This window comes from Ovis aries, chromosome 16 (assembly GCF_016772045.2).
Source record: "Ovis aries strain OAR_USU_Benz2616 breed Rambouillet chromosome 16, ARS-UI_Ramb_v3.0, whole genome shotgun sequence".
NCBI classification, from domain to species: Eukaryota; Metazoa; Chordata; class Mammalia; order Artiodactyla; family Bovidae; genus Ovis; species Ovis aries.
Window position 1 is genome coordinate 35,270,351 of NC_056069.1, and position 24,002 is coordinate 35,294,352.

A 24,002-nucleotide genomic window follows, 5' to 3' on the forward strand; every position below is an offset into this window, starting at 1 on the left:
CAATACAGCATGTGATCAAGTGTCAAATGAAAAATGGAGTAAAAGGATAAGTACTGAGGTTCAAAAGAGAGAAAGAAATAAATTAATCTGATTTGTGAAGACTTCTTGGAAACAAGCACGCATAATGGTCATTATTAACAGGTATGTTTTATTATCTTAGTTACAACCCGGAAGAAAGACATGGCACCCCATTGCCCATAGACTGCAGGATGAGTTCCTGGAGTGAGTGGTCGAAATGTGACCCTTGCCTCAAACAGATGGTAGGTATTCTTTGCCATTCCCCACTGGTGTCCCCAGATGGCAACTGTATTGCCAGGAAAATGACAAAGAGGTAGGAGCCTCATCTCCCCACCCCACCACCACCAGCTGTGTTCTGAACTCAGAATGAAAGGAAACTATCTAAATGGATTAGGCTAACCTTACTGGGAAATCTGAATGCTGCACAGTTGGCTGAACAAATGTCACAAGGAACCATATTCTATACAAGAGCCTGCCAACCACATAAGGTGTTCCTTCAAGCGAGGTCAGGGACTAAGTTTCAGGCTTCCATCTTAAAACCTTTGACTCAACTGGAGGGTGGAGGTCTGCAGTGATGTGGATGCAGTTTTAGATCAGAAGCCTCTTTTGACCTTAGAAACGCTAATATTCCCAGCTGTTTCTGTGCAGTTTCGTTCAAGGAGCATTGAGATCTTTGGACAGTTTAATGGGCGAAGGTGTGTGGACGCTGTGGGAGACCGACGGCAGTGTGTACCCACAGAGGCTTGCGAAGACCCCGAGGATGACTGTGGCAACAATTTTCAGTGCGGTACAGGTAATCCTCCCATGGCCTGGTATGGGTTTCTGTGTGCCTTTATAAGCAAAAAGAAGGAAATGTGCTTCCTGACCCTCATACTTCCAAGTGTGGATACAAAAAATCCAAATATACTGTGTGATCACTCCTCTCTAACTTTAAAGAATGTTTGATAACTTCAGAAAGAAAGAAAATTGGCATGAGATACACAGTGTCTTTCTGTCTCTCCTGATTTTGATTGCAGGCAGATGCATAAAGAATCAGCTTCTATGTAATGATGACAATGACTGCGGAGACTATTCAGATGAGGATAACTGTGAACGTGATCCTCGTCCCCCTTGCCGCAACAGAGTGGTGGAAGAGTCAGAGCTGGCACGGACGGCAGGATATGGGTCTGTACTCCACATGTATACCTGCAGATGAGGATGAGTGAAAATGATCCCCACCTCTCTCCCCACGCTGGAGTGGTAGATGGTTTGAGCCAGTACAAAGAGTGGCCTCTGGGTCTGTATTCTGTCTAAATTACATTTGAGCTTGAAAGAAGTTAAGTGCTGAATCAGCATCTCAAGATAATTTGGGCAAACTGCCTGGCTTCAGTAGGTGTCTACGGAATAGACTAGACTATCAGGATAATAGGCGATTACTTCTGAGGTCAATAGAAGAGGAGACCCCTTGGTTATCAACCTCTGGAAGATGATAGCAAGATTGAAACTACACATTAACTTTTGAAGTTGAATTGCCAGTATCAGGTCTGGTAATTCGATTCAAATATTTGAATGCCCAGGAAGACTGGAAAAGTTCTGTTGGAACTTTTGTTGGATCTCTACCTGGGTATAAGTTCTCAGGGGGTCCCAGCATTCTGGAGTTTGCCCAAGAGGTAAAGACCAGAGGTAGTTCTGATGCCATGTGGGGCTGGTGTTGAGACTCTTCTCAGTACAGAGCTGAAGTTTCCATACAGTTATTGCTTTATGTGGAATATCTCTCTGAACTAAACAAACAGGCTCCAAGCAGGGCATTACTTGTGTTACAGATTCTCACTTGATGCAAATCTACACCTGATTTTCTAGGAAAAGGATACAGAAATCGTAGCCCCCTTGGCTGAAAAACAATCATTTGCAATCTATAGGTTTCTTTTGTACACAAAGAGAAAATTCATTCTGTGGTATCTTCCAGGGAGTTTCCCAAGGAGGCATCCCAGAGAGCAGCCAAGACTCCTTAAATACTTCCTGCCTTACCTTGATCAGGGCTGGTGATGAACATAATACTTTAAATTTTTCCGAATCTTTTCGCATATTCCCTCTCTTAGCTATTCATAATAATCCTGTGAGATAGTTAGGGGTGGCATTATATCCACTTTATAGATAAGAACTAAGTAAAATAAACAAGGCCTTTTGGCATATTAGTTGCTGCTGCTGCTAAGTCGCTTCAGTCGTGTCTGACTCTATGCGACCCCATAGACGGCAGCCCACCAGGCTCCCATGTCCCTGGGATTCTCCAGGCAAGAACACTGGAGTGAGTTGCCATTTCTGTCTCCAATGCAAGAAAGTGAAAAGTGAAAGTGAAGTCGCTCAGTCATGTCTGACTCTGTGTGACCCCATGGACTGCAGCCCACCAGGCTCCTCCGCATGGGATTTTCCAGGCAAGAGTACTGGAGAGGGTTGCTATTGCCTTCTCCAATATTAGTTGCTAGCAGAACTAAAACCCAAGTTTCCCTGACTGATAGAAAATTATGTTCTAAAAAATATTTTTTTTACCATGTCACCTAACCCTCTTTCTTCCCACATTCCCCTCACTACCCACATCACTTCTCCCACATCACTACAAAGCCCATAAGTCAACTCCCTAACTTCAAAGCATAACTAATCTTAGAAAATGAAACTCCTTAAGTAGTTATTTATTACCCAAATATTTGAATTAACACTATAGAGAGTAGTATAAATCAGTAATTAATATTTAACAATCGATTTGAAAATAGCATGCTTTGTTATATCAGTAATCATGATATTCTTCAATACCACTGATGTTACATATTTATGTATCAATACTATATATCTCCATTATGCTTATATGTGGCTATGGGACTATACTGAAATAGAGATAATAGGAATAAACAAACTAATCATAGCTACATGCTTATAAACTCTCCAGTTTGGAAAACCTCACCAAGTCATATCAGTCATATACAGTCAGATTCTTTTACACATGAAAGTCACAAGTACTCATAAATTAATTAAATTTATAGTTGTTTTCATTTGAAGGACTCTCATTTAAATTCTCATGCCAGGAGAATTCACTTGTATCACAAATATTTCAGCCTCTTGGTATCTGAGATGCTTCAGAAATGTTTAAGGGAAATCCCCAACCCATCTTACAGCCATTGGAAAAAAAAAAAAATCCATACCAGCTGTAAATGATGTCCTATACACAAGGAGTTACTTCTGTGTGTGATCTAAGCATAACACCACTTCTGTGGAGGGAGCTTGCTCTTCGGCTCACCTGGTAAATTGGAACTGCCTTGGGTTTTAGGTGCAGGTGTAAAAACAGCCATCTCCAAGTGCTGCCAAAGAACACATGCTTTTTATTTCCCAAGCGATGACATTCCATCCATGAGAAGTTTTCATGTTTCTTGGCAGAAAAAAATTGGCTCATTCTAAACTAGACTGGCTGTCTCTGTAGTGGTGGAACCAAGTCAAAAGTTTTGAAACATTTCTTCCTTAGTGGTCCTTTAGTCTGTGGATCAGCTTCATTGTAACTGTCCAACTGGGCAATTTGCTGTTCCATAGAACAAAACCCTTCACTGTGGGGTGCAAAAAGACTTTTTTAGGGGGGAGATAGGTGAGTTTTACAATAACAGTTTCCCCAACAATTACTTAACTAATGTAACTAATAATAAGTCTTTGATTCCTTACATACAGATTTTTAACTGATAAGCTTGAAGATTCAGGATCATTCATTCAGTTGCCAAACCCACTCTCCTGTCTCACCTCTTCTTTCACAATCTAACTCCCACTTCCCAAAAGAAGAGTACATCCCTCACCCATCTCATATTTCCCTATGAGATAGAAAAACCAAGAAACAATTCCAAGTTTTGTACTCAGTTGCACTTGAACTCTAAGGCCTTATAAGTCAAGTGGTCAATTCTTTTTACCAACAGCATTTAAAGATGTCCTAATTAATTTTCAGGTAATTTAACTAAAGACTAGTATGTGTTCTTTTTTTGGCATAAAACTCAGAAGATCAAGGAATTGAGCGACATTGCTATGACAAAATTCCTTCTATTCTTATCTACTTACTTATGTGCATAAAGTTTCTCAGCAGCTACATCTATAAAAATGAAAAGTAGAAATGAAGTCAATACTGAGCCCTATGTTTTTTCTAGCAGTAAGTAATATTCTAACATAGGTATAGTAACCAATCAATTAATTAAAAAGAAGCCCCATTCATTTCACTGAGAGATGCTTTTCCAATAAAAATTTTATGTTTATTAAATATTGCTAAATTTTAATATGTTTAAATGTACTACTAAAAATGGTAACTCAATCCAGAAGAACTTATTAAACACTTAGACCTTATGATCAAAGAATATTTAATGTTTTTAAAACTTCAATTAATATCTTTTGAGTACAGCAAAGTGTGAAAAAGTGATCAATTAAAACTTCCATGCATAAAAATCCATTACATTCGGTTAAAATTCTATAGCAGAAATGAAATACAAATATAGATTAAAGCATAAAAGGGGGTGGGGGGATATGGGAACTCTATTATCTACTCATTTTGCCATGAACCTAAAAATCCTCTAAGAAATAAAGTTTATTTTTTAAAAAAGAAGAATCAAAAGGAATATCATAAAACAACCAGCTGTTAAGGAAATATAAACATTGTCATTACTTGATACCTGCTATCACTACAGAATTTATATGCCATTTATTTTTAAAAGAAGCACAATAATTATATTTTAAAGTGTAAATATTTACAGCATGCTGGGAAACTTATCCTTTAGTTCAGTTCAGTCGCTCAATCGTGTCTGACTCTTCATGACCCCCTATACTGCAGCACACCAGCCTCCCTGTCCATCACCAACTCCTGGAGCTTGCTCAAACTCATGTCCATTAAGTTGATGATGCCATTCAACCATCTCATACTCTGTCGTCCCCTTCTCCTCCCACCTTCAATCTTTCCCACCATCAGGGTCTTTTCCAATGAGTCAGTTCTTCACATCAGGTGGCCAAAGTATTGGAGTTTTAGCTTCAGCATCAGTCCTTCCAATGAATATTTAGGACTGATTTCTTTAGGAATGACTGGTTGGATCTCCTTACAGTCCAAGGGACTCTCAAGAGTCTTCTCCGACACCACAGTTCAAAAGCATCAGTTCTTTGGTGCTCAGCTTTCTTTTTAGTCCAACTCTCACATCCATACATGACCACTGGAAAAACCATAGCCTTGACTAGACAGACCTTTGTTGGCAAAGTAATGTCTCTGCTTTTTAATATGCGAACTTTTTCACTCTCCTCTTTGACTTTCATCAGTGTATCCTTTGCAACTACTTAAACTTAAAAGGAAACAATTTAGATGTCAAACTAAAACCTTACAAGGAGGCATGATTTATTAGATTAGACAACCAGAAAATCTGAAGACTACCACCCCAAAATATGCTATATATATTTCTACCTGCAGAACATTTTTAATAGTTTAAATGTACTTGGCTGCGGTAGGTCTTAGCTGCAGCACTCTGAGATCTTTAGTTGTGGCACAAGAGCTCTTAGCTGCAGAATGTGGAATCTAGTTCCCTGACCAGGGTTCAAACCCTGGTCGTTGCGAATGCAGAGTCTTAGCCACTGGACCCTCAGAGCAGTCCCTCCACTTACAGTATTTTGTACATTCATTCCTTCTGCCCTCCAGACCCCATCTTCAAAACTCAAATCAAAGCTTGATACTCCTTCCAAAACCATTTGTACGGTCCTGCCATGGGGACCTCCTTCTCTTGGGACCTTTGTTCATCCCTTACCTGTACTACCCATTTGGTACATGCACATTCATCCTTGGACTATTGTTTGAAATTGGTAATTGTATCCAACCCCTACCTTGAATATAATTTTGATGAATTCAAAAACTATATTAACTATCTTAATATTATCCATTGTTTATTACAAACACTACTCTACTCATAGATACAACAGTCAAGAGTACATCACCATTATTGTTGTTCAGTTGCTAAATCGTGTCCTACTGTTTATGAACTGCATGAACTTTGTGAACTCCATGAACTGCAGCATGCCAGACTTCTCTGTTCTTTACTGTCTCCTAGAGTTTGCTCAAGTTCATGTCCATTGAATCGGTGATGCTATCTAACCGTCTCATCCCCTGCTGCCCTCTTCTTTTGTCTTCAATATTTCCCAGCATCAGGGTCTTTTCCAATGAGTTGACTCTTTGCATCATTATAAGCCAATTCAATGTCATTATTCATTAAATACAAAGAGGTACAGAGTCATTGTTAATAAGATACATGGAAGACAAGTTCACAACAGAATAAAGTACTTGAGGTCTTGTTTAAGAAACACAGATCACTTATTTCCAGTGTTCTATGTATTTGTATCGAAACTTTAGCAATATTTTAAAAAATATTTATTGTTCACATGTCTGTGAATACAAGGATGGGTGAAAAGCTGAAGTCAAAATTCTAATCTCCCATCCAGTATAAGATGTTTAAGAATGTAAACTAGATATATAGCGTTTCTTTTTTCCTCTCTTCCTTGTTCAACCAAGTCCACTGTTTGGCCCTTTACTAGAAATTTAGGGCCATAGTATTTTTCATGAAAGGTACTTTTGCTGGGGCAAATAGTGAGAAGGAGTTGATTCTAACTATACAATCAGCCTTGAGGAAAATATTACTAAATCATTTCCTTAACTTGCCTTTCATTAAGTTGAGCTATAATGTTCATCTTCTTTGTAGATTCAAAATTTATTAAGAATGTGCTGTTTACATAAAGATGTTGTTTTTAACTAACCCATTGGAAATAGGATACTTTTCCAATTATTTTTCTTGCATTAGCAATGGGTTTACTATCCAAACCCCTTTGACAAATTGCTCTTGAAACCAACATCCAGATTTGTAATCCAGCTCATTGGACTGAGGGATGTGGTCCAGAGCAATAGCTTTGGCTTAGAGTTTTGCTTAGAGCATATTTATGCTTTTTTGCCAAACTACATTATGGATATGAGAAGCAAACCTCTATTTTGGCCTGTCTGCCCTGGGGCCATTTATTCCAGATACTGTCTAGACAGCAAGGACTGTTTCACCAATTAGCACTTCACAAAGAATGAACAGTTTCTTGCTCATATATTGATTTTTGGCCTACAAATCAAAGTCAATATTTTTTAGGCTAAACAAGATTCTTATTTCTGAATTAAAATTTGCCAAATAACAATATTTTGCTAGGAGGAAAAAGGAAAACTTTTGAGAACGCCTTGCCGGATGATGACATTTTTGTGTTCCTCTTGGAAAAGTGTAATAAGAGTAAAACAATTCTGGAGGGAACAAGGTTTGTGACAATGAGACAGCTGGAGGAAAATGTTTAAATTTAAAGAGAATGGAGAGAGAAAGAGGCCCCATGCTGATTCATAGATTAAAAATCATATGCCTATGTTATACTCCCCCCTGAGATGCTCTGTTCTCAGATAATTTTAAGAGGTGATATTGTAGCATTGGCTTATAGTTCACCAAGGGAGTTTAACTAAGAGTTATATCAGTGAGAATTCAACTGTAACAGCCAGATGGCCCCTTGCTTCCTACTTATTGAATTTCTTTCATTGGGCTCAACGGTGGCCTAATTGCTAAAAGAGTTTATAAGACCTTCCTAAGGTGTACTTCCCACCCAGACACAGGTAGAGGTGACCAGGCTCTTACTTCTGTTCCTGACTCTATCACACCATCACACGGGTTGTGGGGACACAATGAGCTGAAGCTCTCCTCTCTCAGTTCCCGAGGGCTGCCTGACACTTGCTCCAGTATCTCCATGACTGACGCTACTCTGTTCACTCTCAGGATCAACATCTTAGGCATGGATCCGCTCAGCACCCCCTTTGACAACCAGTACTACAATGGACTCTGTGACCGAGTTAGGGATGGCAACACCTTGACGTACTACCGCAAGCCCTGGAACGTGGCTTCGCTGAGCTATGACGTAAGTCTTCTCAGAAGAAAATACATTGTTCGGCTTTAGCTGACCAATTGCTTCCATAAGTTTCATTCTAAATGATATGAAGAAATCAGTAGAATGAAAATTCAATGTGAACATAAGATTGACTTAAAGAAGAGGTGTAGCTTGAGTCTCTTTAGATAATATACAGCAGTCTGTGATCAATCCTCAGCAGCATGCAGTTAGTGGTGGATTTTTGGCAAATACCTCATCTCTGTGAAAAGAATCACCTAAGATTCTGATGAAACTAAAAATTAAATTTCAGTTCAGTTCAGCTGCTCAGTTGTGTCTGACTCTTTGCAACCCCATGAATCGCAGCACGCCAGACCTCCCTGTCCATCACCAACTCCAAGAGTTCACTCAGACTCACGTCCATCAAGTCAGTGATGCCATCCAGCCATCTCATCCTCAGTCGTCCCCTTCTCCTCTTGCCCCCAATCCCTCCCAGCATCAGAGTCTTCAGCAATGAGTCAACTCTTCGCATAAGGTGGCCAAAGGACTGGAGTTTCAGCTTTAGCATCATTCCTTCCAAAGAAATCCCAGGGCTGATCTCCTTCAGAATGGACTGGCTGGATCTCCTTGCAGTTCAAGGGACTCTCAAGAGTCTTCTCCAACACCACAGTTCAAAAGCATCAATTCTTCAGTGCTCAGCCTTCTTCACAGTCCAACTCTCACATCCATACATGACCACAGGAAAAACCATAGCCTTGACTAGAAGGACCCTAGTCGGCAAAGTAATATCTCTGCTTTTGAATATACTATCTAGGTTGGTCATAACTTTTCTTCCAAGGAGTAAGTGTCTTTTAATTTCATTGCTGCAATCGCCATATGCAGTGATTTTGGAGCCAAGAAAAATAAAATCTGACACTGTTTCCACTGTTTCCCCATCTATTTCCCATGAAGTGATGGGACCGGATGCCATGATCTTAGTTTTATGAATGTTGAGCTTTAGGCCAACTTTTTCACTCTCCTCTTTCACTTTCATCAAGAGGCCATTTAGTTCCTCTTCACTTTCTGCCATAAGGGTGGTATCATCTGCATATCTGAGGTTATTGATATTTCTCCTGGCAATCTTGATTCCAGCTTGTGTTTCTTCCAGTCCAGCGTTTCTCATGATGTACTCTGCATTGAAGTTAAATAAGCAGGGTGACAATATACAGCCTTGATGTACTCCTTTTCCTATTTGGAACCAGTCTGTTGTTTCATGTCCAGTTCTAACTGTTGCTTCCTGACCTGCATACAGATTTCTCAAGAGGCAGGTCAGGTGGTCTGTATTCCCATCTCTTTCAGAATTTCCCACAGTTTCTTGTGATCCACACAGTCAAAGGCTTTGGCATAGTCAATAAAGCAGAAATAGATGTTTTTCTGGAACTCTCTTGCTTTTTCGATGATCCAGTAGATGTTGGCAATTTGATCTCTGGTTCCTCTGCCTTTTCTAAAACCAGCTTGAACATCAGGAAGTTCACAGTTCACGTATCGCTGAAGTCTGGCTTGGAGAATTTTGAGCATTACTTTTACTAGCGTGTGAGATGAGTGCAATTGTGCAGTAGTTTGAGTATTCTTTGGCATTGCCTTTCTTTGGAATTGGAATGAAAACTGACCTCTTCCAGTCCTGTGGGCACTGCTGCATTTTCCAAATTTGCTGGCATATTGATTTAGTGCTGACTTAAGGACTGAGTACCCTGCTGCCACACTCTTGAGGTCTGGTTTTGGCTAACCTACCAAGAACCTCTCTAGACTTATTTTCCTTCATGTCCCCTTTGTAACACCTGCTTGACTGATGTGAGTGGTTATTCTCACTGACCTCAAAATCCCCCATCCCCAGTTCTAGTGAAATTATCTCCTAGAGTGATTTTTACTCTACAAAATGCCAGCTCAAGCCTACTGCCTTCCTGTAAGTCACCTAAATTCTCTAAAACGATCCACAGACTGTACCTGCCCCCTTTCAAAAGAATAGCATTCATCGCTTTTAGAGATTCATTTTTGTTTTAAACAAGATATAAGAATAATAAATAACTTACTCTGATCCAGTAACTACAATAATCTGTTTCTTTAAATGGTTCCGTTGGTGATCCATAAAATTTACTTTATTTTGCAATGACAATGTCCTTTATTATTGCTGTCAATTCCATCAGTTTGAGAAACATATCACTCTTCCATAATTGTAGTTAGTATTCCTTTTATTTCTAACAATGTTGTAAATCAGTCCCCACCCATTGCAACCTGAAGCGAGCATCCTGTCTTGTGAATGTTAAAGATGTTTAATGTCTCAAATATCTGACTGACATTCTTTCCCTCCTGTGCACGCTGTCATATTTTTGGTACCTGTAAGTCCATAAAAATAATCAGTTTTCCACAAATCTCAGGGAACATTCTGGGTTATTGATGTTTCCCATCATGCCAGGTTAACCTTCTTTAAGCATAGTTTTTGAAGGGGAGTTTTCATCTTTCTAAGAAGTATTACACATGTTCTACTTTCTTTGAAAGAGTATATCAAAGAAGGGAACCTTTGTCATTGCTGATGCAAGAAGGGTTATTGTGTTTTATTTATTTATTTATTCATTTTAGTTCCCAGGTCTGGACTGTACAGTTTTTCTTTGTCACGATCACCGGCCTCTTAGCTTCCCTCTAAGGTTAGTAACAGGTGTGAGCCAAGAGATGAGGGCCTCTTAACTTCCTATATCTACTCTGGTAGAGTCACTAATTTTCTAGACACGTCCTTAACCTTGTATTCACGAGAACTATGCTGCCTCTGAAATCTGAAACATTTAATGTTTTGTCTCATCACAGCTACCGAGTCGCTCAGTTCTCATCCTCCCTTGTGACCACTAATCTAGTCTTAAACCCCATCTAGACACAGTTTTGGGAGAAGGAAATGGCAGCCCACTCCAGTGTTCTTGCCTGGAGATTCCAGGGACGGAGGAGCCTGGTGGGCTGCCGTCTCTGGGGTCGCACAGAGTCGGACACGACTGAAGCGACGCAGCAGCAGCAGCAGACCCAGTTTGGGGGCATCTATTTTCCTTCCAGTCGGTTTTGCTCCTCCTATGTTCAGGTTTTTTCCTCTAATCAATCTATATTCATTTTTGACCACTCTTGATAGTATTATCATTGTCCTTGCTTTCTACTCCTTCTAGAAAAACTCCATCTTTGGATGAACCCTATTATTTTTCTACGTAAACTTACCTTGCTGGGCACCATAGAGAAAGTCGTGCTAATAATTCAGGAACAGGTAGCATTATAACCACACCCAGGTCTTCCACCCTTCTCAGCAGGTCCACACACCTCCCCGCTCTCCACAGGGTAGTTTAAAATGTTAGACAACCTCCTCCAGCTCTTTACTTTATTGTTCTGCCTACCTTATTAGATGGCAGGAGTTCCAGCTGGACAGAGAATATCCAAGCCACAGATAAGAATCTTCTCAGGTTTTTTTTTTTTTTCCTTCAAAGTTGTACTTAGGTACAGGCTTATTTGATGCTCTGTCTCCCTCATTTTCCACCCTGTCCTTAATACATAAATATCTTTAAGATTCTCATTTAAAAAACAAAAACACAGAAAGGATGCCCTCACCTCTACATACTCTTCTCATCTACACTTGCTATCTCAGTTTTTGAGATAGCAAAATTTTGAATTCCCCAGCTGGATTTGTTTCCTAGGGCTACCATCACAAAGCACCACAAGTTGGATGGTTTAAGCAGCAGACATTTATTTTCTCACAGTTCTGGAGGCTGAAAGTCTAAGATCAAGATGTCAACAGGGTTGGTTTCCCCGGAGGTCCCTCTCCTTGACAGTAGGGGGCTATCTTCTGTATCTCCACATGGTCTTCCCTCTATGCTGGACTGATTCTAATCTCCCCTTCTTATAAGGTCACCGGTCATACTGGGTTACAGCCCATCCTCATGATCTCATTTTAACTTAATAACCTTTTTGAAGATTCTGTCTCAAAATGCCATCACATTTTGGGGTAATTGAAATCAGGAATTTTAGCACGTGGATTTTGGGGGATCACAGTTCAGCCCATAACACCAAACTTCTGTTATCTTGTTACCAAAACTGTTTTCACCGAAGTTCATCTTAAACTTCATTGAGTTCCCTTCACTTGAAACAGCCCTTAAATATTGCTGCTACCGGAATTGCTTTCTTATTTTACAGTCTCTCTCTACATTGGGTGGTTTCATTCCGTCCTGTGGCTTTAGATTTCCCCTCCATCCTGATGGCTTACAAATATTGTATTGACAGCCCAGGTCTCCCTCTGAACTAGGTTTCTGTGTAACTCAGTTCAGTCGCTCAGTCGTGTCCAACTCTTTGTGACCACATGGACTGCACCATGCCAGGCTTCTCTGTCTATCACCAACTCCCGGAGCTCACTCAAACTCATGTCCATTGAGTCGGTGATGCCATCCAACCATCTCATCCTCTGTCATCCCCTTTTCCTCCTGCCTTCAATCTTTCCCAACATCAGGGTCTTTTCCAAGGAGTTAGTTCTCCACACCAGGTGGCCAAAGTGTTGGAGTTTCAACTTCACCATCAGTCCTTCCAATGAATATTCAGGACTGATTTCCTTTAGGATGGACTGGTTTGATCTCCTTGCAGTCCAAGGGACTCTCAAATGTCTTCTCCAACCCCACAGTTCAAAAGCATCAATTCTTTAGCACTCAGCTCTCTTTATGGTCCAACTCTCACATCCATACATGACTACTGGAAAAACCATAGCCTTGACTATACCTTTGTTGGCAAAGTAACGTCTGCTTTATAATATGCTGTCTAGGTTGGTCTGTGTTATTGCTCAGCTGGTAAAGAATCTGCCTGCAATGTGGGAGACCTGGGTTCAATCCCTGGGTTGAGAAGACCCCCTGGAAAAGGTAAAGGCTATCCACGCCAGTATTCTGGCCTGGAGAATTCCATGGACATGGGGTCGCAAAGAGTCAGACAGGACTGAGCAGCTTTGACTTTCACTTTCAGGTTGGTCTGTGTAGCTAGTTGACTGCAAACATTACATAGCTCACATATCCAAGCCTTATATCCCATCTTATTCCCAATCCTCTGTTTCTTGCTTTTGAATTCTCTACTTGGCAAGTGAAACAATATCTTCCTAATCATTAAACTCAAAAGTGTGGAAATCTTCCTAAAGACCTCTACAGGTGCGTCTCCCTCAAAGCCCACAACATGCAATCAGTCTGCAGGTTCCATTATTTTGTAAAGTTCTTATCTCTGTTTCTTCTTCCCCATTCCCACTGCCACGCCCACTGCCTTGGGCTCTCATCATTTCCATCTGGGCTACTATTAGTCCTCCTATCAGTCTGAGACCTCTAGTTTTGCTCAGTTTCAATTCATTCCACTCACTTCAGTATGAAGATATATGATAAATCTGACCTTATCCCTCTGTTGCTTAAATTTGGTGTTGTCTGCCTATAGCCTTCCAGATAACGATTAATTTCCTTGGCAGGGAGGAAAAGGTCATTCTTCATCTGGCTTTTAATGGCCACACCACCCTCAGCTTTCTCCTCTGAATCTTTTATTTTGGTTAGATGCTTCTTCTGCAAATTATCCAATAGCCTTTGCCTTTTCTTTCTGTTCAGGTGTTGATTTTGCTGTATCCCATCTACCTTTAGTTGAGTTTCTAGTCATTTTATTTACCATGGAATCCTGAGAAACTAACACCACATATCAGGCTAAATAAATAATTGTGTGTTCAGTCATTCAGTCATGTTTGACTCTTTGCAACCCCATGGATTATAGCCCACCAGGCTCCTCTGAACATGAGACTTTCCAGATAAGAATAATATTTTCCAGATAAGAATAGTGTAGTGGGTTGCAGTTCCTCCTCCAGGGAAATAAATGATTACTGGATTAGTAAATAAATGCATGCAGAATACTGATACTCTTGCTTTAGAAAGCAAATGCTTTTTTTTAAAGGAGGGAATAACCCATATTCAAGTGAACATATAATTGGAATTGCCATTAAAGTTGACAGGTAGTGAAAAAAGGCTTAATAAACATTTCAACTACTCTCTCCATAGGCAGTTTGAACCCATTTAGAAAACTTTGCAGTGAACAAATAAAATTTATTATATATTTACATGCTAGTTTATTTGTTATGTATTGATATTCTTGGGAAACAAGTAAGACTATGCCTATAGAAGCTGCAATCTTGAAAGAAACTATAGTCTACAATGAACTTATTATGGATTCAAATTTGGAGTCATAGGTAGGAGTCAAATTATGAAGATACTCATATGCCATACTAAGTAACTTGGGCATAATCCTGAGGATGTTAAAGGAGCCACTAAGGAGCATAACACGGTCTTTGTGCTTTGTGGAGATGAGTTTTGAGGAGACAACAACAGAGATAATAACTGAAGAAGGCTATTTTACGGTCCAAGGAGATGATGAAAAACTGAACTGCATCTGTAATACTAGAGGCAGAGAAGGAGATATGAGATGCAGCTCAGTCTTAAGAGCTAACAGTTCAGTAATGAATTGGAGACAGTAGAGCATAAGGTCAAGTGCTCAGTTACGGTCAAGTGCTCAGTTCTGAATAAGACTTCTTGGGTTTGAATTCTGATAAATTCCTTCACTTACCATCCACATGACTCCAGGCAAATTAACTATCTTTCCTGAATCTCAGTTTCTTATCATAAAGTGGGATAATAATAATACATACTTCATAGGAATTTGGAAAAGGTTAAATGCGTTAATCGGAGAAGGCAATGGCACCCCCCTCCAGTACTCTTGCCTGGAAAGTCCCATGGACAGAGGAGCCTGGTAGGCTGCAGTCCATGGGGTCGCTAGGAGTCGGACACAACTGAGCGACTTCCCTTTCACTTTCCACTTTCATGCACTGGAGAAGGAAATGGCAACCCACTCCAGTGTTCTTGCCTGGAGAATCCCAGGGACAGAGGAGCCTGGTGGGCTGCCGTCTATGGGGTTGCGCAGAGTTGGACACAACTGACATGACGTAGCAGTACCAGTAGCAAATGTGTTAACATGTGCAGAGTATTTAGAATAGGGTCCAGCATAAAGTAAACTCACCATAGATGAAAAATATGCAGACAGAAAGTCAAAGGAGACCTCCAGTGGATTGTAGGCCATCAGAGAAGACCTGAGGTGTGTGTGTGTGTGTGTGTGTGTGTGTGTGTGTGTGTGTGTGTGTGTGTGTGTGTTAGAAGGGGAGATGGGGAATCTTCCCAAAGAAGAGTTAATTCCAAGAAGATAACGATTGACTTCTGGGTAGAGTTATCTTGCCCAAAATAGATTATATAAAATATATTAATGTGAGGGTGGAGTCTGAACTGGAGATAGAAATTTAGGTACCATCAGCATATACCAGAGCATCACTGAAGTCTTGAGAGTGCTTAAGGCCAATGCAGGAGGTGTATAATGAGAGAGGAAAGAACAGAGTAAATGGAATCCTAGAACATGCCAATATTGAAGACATAGGCAGAGAAGACCTTATGACTGTACAGTGGAAATGAGAAATAGATTTAAGGGACTATTTCTGATAGACAGAGTGCCTGATGAACTATGGACGGAGGTTCGTGACATTGTACAGAAGACAGGAATCAAGACAATCCCCAAGAAAAAGAAATCCAAAATGGCTGTCTGGGGAGGCCTTACAAATAGCTGTGAAAAAAGGGAAGTGAAAAGCAAAGGAGAAAAGGAAAGATATACCCATTTGAATGCAGAGTTCCAAAGAATAGCAAGGAAAGATAAGAAAGCCTTCCTCAGCGATCAATGCAAAGAAATAGAGGCAAACAATAGAATGGGAAAGACTAGAGATCTCTTCCAGAAAATTAGAGATACCAAGGGAATATTTCATGCAAAAATGGGCTCAATAAAGGACAGAAAAAGGTAGTGACCTAACAGAAGCAGAAGATATTAAGAAGAGGTGGCAAGAATACACAGAAGAACTGTACAAAAAAGATCTTCACAACCCAGATAATCAGAATGGTGTGATCACTCACCTAGAGCCAGACATCCTGGAATGTGAAGTCAAGTGGGCCTTAGAAAGCATCACTATGAACAAAGCTAAATGGAAGTGATGGAATTCCAGTTGAGGTATTTCAAATCCTGAAAGATGATGCTGTGAAAGTGCTGCATTCAATATGCCAGCAAATTTGGAAAATGCAGCAGTGCCCACAGGACTGGAAAAGGTCAGTTTTCATTCCAATCCCAAAGAAAGGCAATGCCAAAGAATGCTCAAACTACCACACAATTGCACTCATCTCACACACTAGTAAAGTAATGCTCAAAATTCTCCAAGCCGGGCTTCAGCAGTATGTGAACCGTGAACTTCCAGATCTTCAAGCTGGTTTTAGAAAAGGCAGGAGAACCAGAGATCAAATTGCCAACATCTGCTGGATCATCAAAAAAGCAGGAAAGTTCTAGAAAAACATCTATTTCTGCTTTATTGACTATGCCAAAGCCTTTGACTGTGTGGATCACAAGAAACTGTGGAAAATTCTGAAAGAGATGGGATTACCAGACCACTTGACCTGCCTCTTAAGAAACCTGTATGCAGGTCAGGAAGCAACAGTTAGAACTGGACATGGAAAAACAGACTGGTTCCAAATGGGGAAAGGAATATGTACAGGCTGTATATTGTCACCCTGCTTATTTAACTTCTATGCAGAATACATCATGAGAAACGCTGGGCTGGAAGAAGCACAAGCTGGAATCAAGAATTTGGGAGAGATATCAATAACCTCAGATATGCAGATGATACCACCCTCATGGCAGAAAGTGAAGAACTAAAGAGCCTCTTGATGAAAGTGAAAGAGGAGAGTGAAAAAGTTGGCCTAAAGCTCAACATTCATAAAACTAAGATCATGGCATCCGATCCCATCACTTCATGGGACATAGATGTGGAAACAGTGTCAAATTTTATTTTTCTGGTCTCCAAAATCACTGCAGATGGTGATTGCAGCATGAAATTAAAAGACGCTTACTCCTTGGAAGGAAAATTATGACCAATCGAGACAGCATATTCAAAGGCAGAGACATTACTTTGCCAAAAAAGGTCCATCTAGTCAAGGCTATGGTTTTACCAGTGCTCATGTATGGATGTGAGAGTTGGACTATAAAGAAAGCTGAGCACTGAAGAATTGATGCTTTTGAACTGTGGTACTGGAGAAAACTCTTAAGTCTCTTGGACTGCAAGGAGATCCAACCAGTCCATTCTAGAGGAGATCAGTCCTGGGATTTCTTTGGAAGGAATGATGCTAAAGCTGAAACTCCCATCCTTTGGCCACCTTATGCAAAGAGTTGACTCATTGCTGAAGACTCTGATGCTGGGAGGGATTGGGGGCAAGAGGAGAAGGGGACGACAGAGGATGAGATGGCTGGATGGCATCACGGACTCGATGGACGTGAGTCTGAGTGAACTCTGGGAGTTGGTGATGGACAGGGAGGCCTGGCGTGCTGCGATTCATGGAGTCGCAAAGAGTCGGACACGACTGAGCAACTGAATTAAACTGAATCTAGCTCTTGTCTCTAGGCTTTCTGGAGTGTGACCCAACCCTCACACTTTCAGGCTTTACTCACTACTACCATCCTAGCATAGTGAAACAGGACCATTCAACATTCTAATTGACACCCTGACTAATATTCCTTTATACCAGCGAGCAGTCCTTCACTGCTAAGTTGATCCTTGCCCAGGGCCAGTTCCTTTCCAGCCAATTCAGATGTAAGCACAAAAGCCTACAAATTACGCCACTCTAATCCTACAACCAATTAGAAGACAATGAACTAGGAAGACCTTAGCCTTCTAGAAGAGTTAGGGAGAGATAGTTTTTTGGTGCCATTTTGTTCAGCTTTGGCACTTCTCAGCATGGAAAACTGAGTGGGATTGTCTTCAACTGCTTCTACTAGCTTCAGATTTCAAGGCAATAGAAATTTATTCATTTCTCTCTCTTTTTGTTAATTTAAGTATAGTTGATTAACAATGCTGTGTTAGTTTCTGGTATACAGTAAAGTGATTCAGTTTAATATAACATATAATATTATTGCATAATATATATATGTATTAATTTTTCATGGCCAAATGTTCAAGAAAACCTTTTCCATGAACCTTTTCTTCATTTACCCCAGAGAATTTGTCAAGCCCTCTTTGGCAGTGTAACATAAAAATGAATAATTCTGCCCTGGAATCAGACTTCCTGGGTTTCATTGCTGACTGGGCCACTCCCTAGCTGTGTGATCTTGGACGCATTTTTTTAACCTTTATCTTCTTATCAGTAAAATGGGGATAATTCGAGAAATTAAAAGATAGGAAATTAAACATTTATGTAAAATACTTTTAGCAACTATTGACACAGAGTAAGCACTCAACACATATGTTATGTTAGCTATATTGGAGCTGCATATTAAATTTAATAAATTTTTTATTGTCATCCACTTTTCACCAGGCAGTTTACTAAATGGTGAAACCATAGTGGCATGTGGGTAAGATGGGTATAGTCCTTGACTTCTAGGAGTTTACCACCTGAAGGTCTATTAAATAAGCAATTATAAAAGGGAAGAGTTTTTCATTTTGTAAGAAGAACCATGAGAGCTTATAGGAAACAGATTTGTTAGTCGGTGGGATGAGGAAACATCTCCCTAAAGAAGTGATGTTTAAGCTCAGACTTGAAATAGTAGTGGGGATTCACCAAACCAAGGGATATGTAGTACATATGTGTGTATGAGTGTATATAATGTTTCTGTAATGAGAAGGTGGAGGAGGCAGGGGAAGTATAGAAGTTTCCAGAAAGTAAACACAACATAAAAAAAGCCCTGTGGTGGGAGGAAACATAGACAGTGGAAATGGACAGGAGATCAGCGGGCTGGAGTATAGACAGGGAGAGATTAACTTGGAACAAATCTAGTTTAGACTTTATCTCAAAGGCAGGGAAGACAAAGATTTTAAGCAGGGAAGTGACATGATTAGGTTACTCTTCCCCTTTGCATTGAGCACTTTCCTTTAAAGAAAATCATATACATTTCAATCTTTCCCATTAGATGATAACTTTGAGTTTCTTGTCTTAGTCTTCTTGGGTTGCTGTAATGAAATACCAGGGACCAGGTAGCTTTGAAACAACAGAAATTTGCTGCTAACAGTCCTGGAAGCTGGCATCTCAGATCAAAGTGCTGGCAGGGCCAGGTGAGGGCCCTCTTCTGGGTTACAGACTTCTTGCTGTATTCTCACATGGTTTCCAGGGACTAGGGAGTTCTGTGGAGCCACTTTTATAAAAGCACTAATCTATTCATGAAGGCTCCTTCCATAGGCCCCACCTTCTATTAATAACGCCATCCCATTGGGCATTAGGATTTTAACATGTGAATTTAAGGGGAGATATACGCATTCAGACCTTACCATTCACCATGTATAAAAGTCACTCAGTGTATGCTACGAAGTCCCATCTGTGTCACTGACTAAAGAGATGAGTGTCTTTTCCCAGACAAGAGTTGCAGCCTGCGTCAGGGGACCTCTGGAAAGAGAGTTTAATTGTCCAGATTAACAGCTCTCCCACTGACGCCTGACAGTAATCAAGTTGGCAAAGAAAGTTTTGTTTTATTGAAGTATAGTCGATTTACAGCATTAAGTTAATTTCTGGTGAACAGAAAGCTGATTCAGATATACATATATATATTCTTTTTAAAATTCTTTTCTATTATAGATTATAAGATATTAAATATAGTTTCTTGTGCTATACAGTAAGACCTTGTTGATTATCTATTTTACATATAGTAGTGTGTTATCTGTTAAACCCAAGCTCCTAATTTATCCCTCTCCCATCCTTTCCTCTTTGGTAGCCATAAGTTTGTTTTTTATGTCTGTTTTGTGAGTCTGTTTTGTAAATAAGTTCATGTGTTTTAATAGAAAGTTTTAATTAAACAGCTAACTAAACATCTAGGTTGTTTTAGCTAAATTAGTTTTAACTGAACAACCTGGTTGTTTTAACCAAACAACCAGATTGTTTAGTTCAGTCTTTTTTGTGCAAAAATGAGCGTGGTTAAAAAAATCAAAATGTCCAAACAACATAAAAGATAATGCAAGAAAAAAGCAAGCCTGCCACTACTCCAGAGATCTATCTATTCACAGTTCCCCTTCTCAAGGGTGAACACTCTGTGGGTTGTCTATTTTTCCAGTAATTTTCTATGCAGATAGAAGTTTTTATTTTTATTTATTTATTTATTTATTTATTTTCGATTAGGCAGTGGAGTGAAAAGGTTAAGAGGCAGAACAGGGCTCAAGTCTTGAAATTTCTACTTAAATTAATTAACATGTGTAAAATGCTCAAAACAGTGCCTGGCATATAAGGCTTCTGAAGGGTTCAGTTCAGTTCAGTAGCTCAGTCGTGTCCAACTCTTTGCGACCCCATGAATCGCAACATACCAGGCCTCTCTGTCCATCACCAACTCCAAGAGTTCACTCAAGCTCACGTCCATTGAGTCGGTGATGCCATCCAGCCATCTCATCCTCTGTCGTCCCCTTCTCCTCCTGCCCCTAATCCCTCCCAACATCAGGGTCTTTTCCAATGAGTCAACTCTTCGCATAAGGTGGCCAAAGGACGGGAGTTTCAGCTTTAGCATCATTCCTTCCAAAGAAATCCCAGGACTGATCTCCTTCAGAATGGACTGGTTGGATCTCCTTGCAGTTCAAGGGACTCTCAAGAGTCTTCTCCAACATCACAGTTCAAAAACACCAATTCTTCGGTACTCAGCCTTCTTCACAGTCCAACTCTCACATCCACACATGACTACTGGAAAAAACATAGCCTTGACTGGATGGACCTTAGTCGGCAAAGTAATATCTCTGCTTTTGAATATCCTATCTAGGTTAGCTTTATCATTTTTTTCTCTTTTTTTACACAAATGGGAATATATTTTACATGTGATCTGTTATGCAACTTGCTTTTTAATTATTAATATGTTAACTTTTGAAAGCTTGCTATGTTCTAAGCCCTTCATATGCTTTATTTCATTGATTTCTCATAACAACCTTTGGGCGAGGTGTGGTGAATATCCCTATTTTATAGACTAGGAACCAAACTGGGCACAGAGAGGTTATTGTGTAATGTTCTCCAGGTTATCAAATCTGTATTTAAATACTGGCAGTCTCACTTTTGTGCCTTCACTATTAACTTCTTTGCTCTACTCTCCTTCAAATAAATTGCCTGATTTTAGTCTTTTTCTATTTATTGTGGGTGGTTTTTTGTATATTTTCTCTTAGACCAAAGTTGACAAGAATTTCAGAACTGAAAATCATGAAGAAGAGATCCAGGTACTCAGAACTATTATTGAAGAGAAGAAATTAAATGTTAATGCAGATTTAACTATAAAATATACACCTGTTGAAGCAATTGAAAAGCATAAACGTATAGATTTAGAACATTCTGACCAAAAAAACGTCTCAAGTCCTTCCAAGTTGGCTGCTGAGGCTACGTTTCGATTTACATATTCCAAAGAGGATATTTACAGACTGTTGTCATCATATTCGGCTAAGAAGGTAAGATCAAACTTTAGTATAGAAAATATAATGGAATATTTTGAAAACTAACCAAGCATCCTTTTTTAAGTTTAATTCTTTAGAAAAGATGGTGCTCGTAAGATAAAGAAAAATAATACTCAACAAATCTTCAAATGTGTAGGTAGCTAGAGGGTCTAGAGGAAGAAAGTTAACTGGAGAAAAATCCCTTCAATTTAGTAGTAATGTGAGTGTTTGTGGTTACAAACAGAACAAGCATCTTAAGAATTCAGAGCATACTTTTTGGGACTCTCCTGGTGACACAGTGGTTAAGACTTTGTCCTTCCGCTGTAATGGGCATTGGTTCGATTCCTCGTTAGGGGTAGCTAAGATTCCACATGCCTGTGGTGCAGTCAAAAAAAGAGAAGAATTCAGAACATTCTTTTTGACTGAGATTGTGGTAGCAGGCTATTTAATCTATATTTCTTCAGAATTAAATCATGCTCAGGAATTTTTTGGTAATTCATTGCAATGTCTTAGAATGATGACTACTTACTGTTAAGTGTATTTCTGAAGTAACAATGCCATGAAATTATATACACTGCATATGAAATTGTCTGCTTACTTTGTAATCATACATTTAATCTGACACTTTGAAAATGTGTTTGTTTTTTAATATTTAATCCAGATTTAGTGGTTTGTTTCATCTCTGGGATAAATACAGAATATATTTCTGTAATCAGTGTGATGCTGGTAAAATGCTCACTCTCCCTTTTCCGATATCACAATCACCTGTTTAGGTATCCTCCTTCCACTTAAAAAATAATACTCCTTCACTGTCAGTATTTATATTATGCCTAATTGTATAATTATTTTTTTAACTTTTGTATTGTGGTATAGCCTATTAACAATGTTGTGATAGCTTCAAGTGAACAGTGAAGGAACTCAACCATACGTATATACATGTATCCATTCTCCCCCAAACTCCCCGCCACATAACTGAACAGAGTTCCATGTGCTATACACTAGGTCCTTGCTGATTATCCGTTTTAAATAGAGCGGTGTATACGTGTCCATCCCAAACTCCCTAACTATCCCTTCCCTCCATCTGCCCCCCAATCCCCAGCAACAATATAACTGTTTTTTATAGGTCAGTACATTGCCTCTATTCACATGCACACTCACTCAAAGAGAGCAGTTGGAAAATCCTTGAAGTCATTCAACAACTATTTAATTGTGGACTTACTATGTGGCCAGACACTGTTCTAGGTGCTTAGAATACATTTGTGAACCAAACTAACAAAGATTCTTATTCTCATGGAGCTGAAAGTTTAGCAGGGAAGATAGATTAAAAATAAGCATAACAGCAAAAAAGGGAAGCTATAGACTATTTAAAAAATGACAGGTGCTATAGAGTAAAATGAAGAGAGTAGAGTAGCATAAGGCAATTAGGAGTCCTGGGCAGATGGCAATATTTAAAAAGAAACTTAGGGGACTCCACTGGTAGTTCAGTGATTAAGCATCTGCCTTCTAATGCAAAGAACCTGGGTCCAATACCTAGTCAAGAAAATAAAATCCACATGCCACTGGGCAGCTAAGTTTGCACACTACAACTACTGATCCTGTGCACAACTGCTGCTGCTGCTGCTGCTGCTGCTGCTAAGTCGCTTCAGTCGTGTCCAACTCTGTGTGACCCCAGAGACGGCAGCCTACTAGGCTCCCCTGTCCCTGGGATTCTCTAAGCAAGAACACTGGATAAGCACATTTACTGCAATGAAAACCCATCTCAGCACAAAAAAATTAAAATAAAAAATTAATAAGTTTAGGATAGGCTTCATTGAGAAGATAAGATCTTAATAAAGATTTGAAGGAGAGGAAATAGTCAAATATAACTGGCAGAAGGATCTATTAAAGACAAGTCCCTAAGATGGGAACATACTTGCACATTGGGCCAAAGTAAAGCAGCAGGAGAAAAAGTTAGTGAGGTTATCTTGAATCAGATTTTTTAAAAAAGGCCTCACAGCCTATGATAAGAGTTTGATTTTTTTCAATGAGTGACATGAGGGACCATTGGAATGTTTTGAATAGAAGATTGACATATTTTAATATATTTTAAATGACTACTCTGGATATTGTTGGGACAACATTATGAAAGTTAGTAGCAAAAGCAAGAAGATTTGTTAAAACCTATTGCAAGAATCTAGGTGAGAGATGATGGCATTTCAGAAAAGGACAGTTGTAGATTCAAACATGACTCAGTTTTTGCTCTGAGCAACCAGAAGAATGGAGTTGCTATCAGCTGAGATGGAGAAAACTTCAGGTAGAGCAGGTTTGGAGAAGAAGACCATTAGTTAAGTTTTAGATTGTGTTTGAGATGTCTATTTGGCATTCCATTGGTGACATAAAGTAGTAAGTTGATGTTATGAGTCTGACATTTGGGAAGGAGGTCTGGAATTAAGCTTTAAGTTTGAGAAAGCAGAAGTTGCTTAGTCATGTCTGACTCTTTGAGACCCCATGGACTACACAGTCCATGAAATTCTCCAGGCCAGAATACTGGAGTGGGTGGCCTATC

At 39.6% G+C, this 24,002-nt stretch overlaps 1 protein-coding gene across 2 annotated transcripts in view; it reads left to right on the top strand.

Annotated features, from left to right (window-relative positions):
* C9 (complement C9) overlaps window positions 1-24,002 on the top strand; it is a 66,051-nt gene that overhangs the window by 15,575 nt on the left and 26,474 nt on the right. For both annotated transcript variants that reach the window (XR_009596783.1, XM_004017026.5), the window contains exons 2-6: window positions 161-260; window positions 667-811; window positions 1,035-1,182; window positions 7,833-7,971; window positions 21,197-21,472. Coding sequence is in view for 1 of the 2 variants with exons in the window: in XM_004017026.5 (XP_004017075.3) it covers window positions 161-260; window positions 667-811; window positions 1,035-1,182; window positions 7,833-7,971; window positions 21,197-21,472 (808 nt within the window). In the remaining variant the exon portion in view is untranslated. The remainder of the gene's footprint in view (window positions 1-160; window positions 261-666; window positions 812-1,034; window positions 1,183-7,832; window positions 7,972-21,196; window positions 21,473-24,002) is intronic.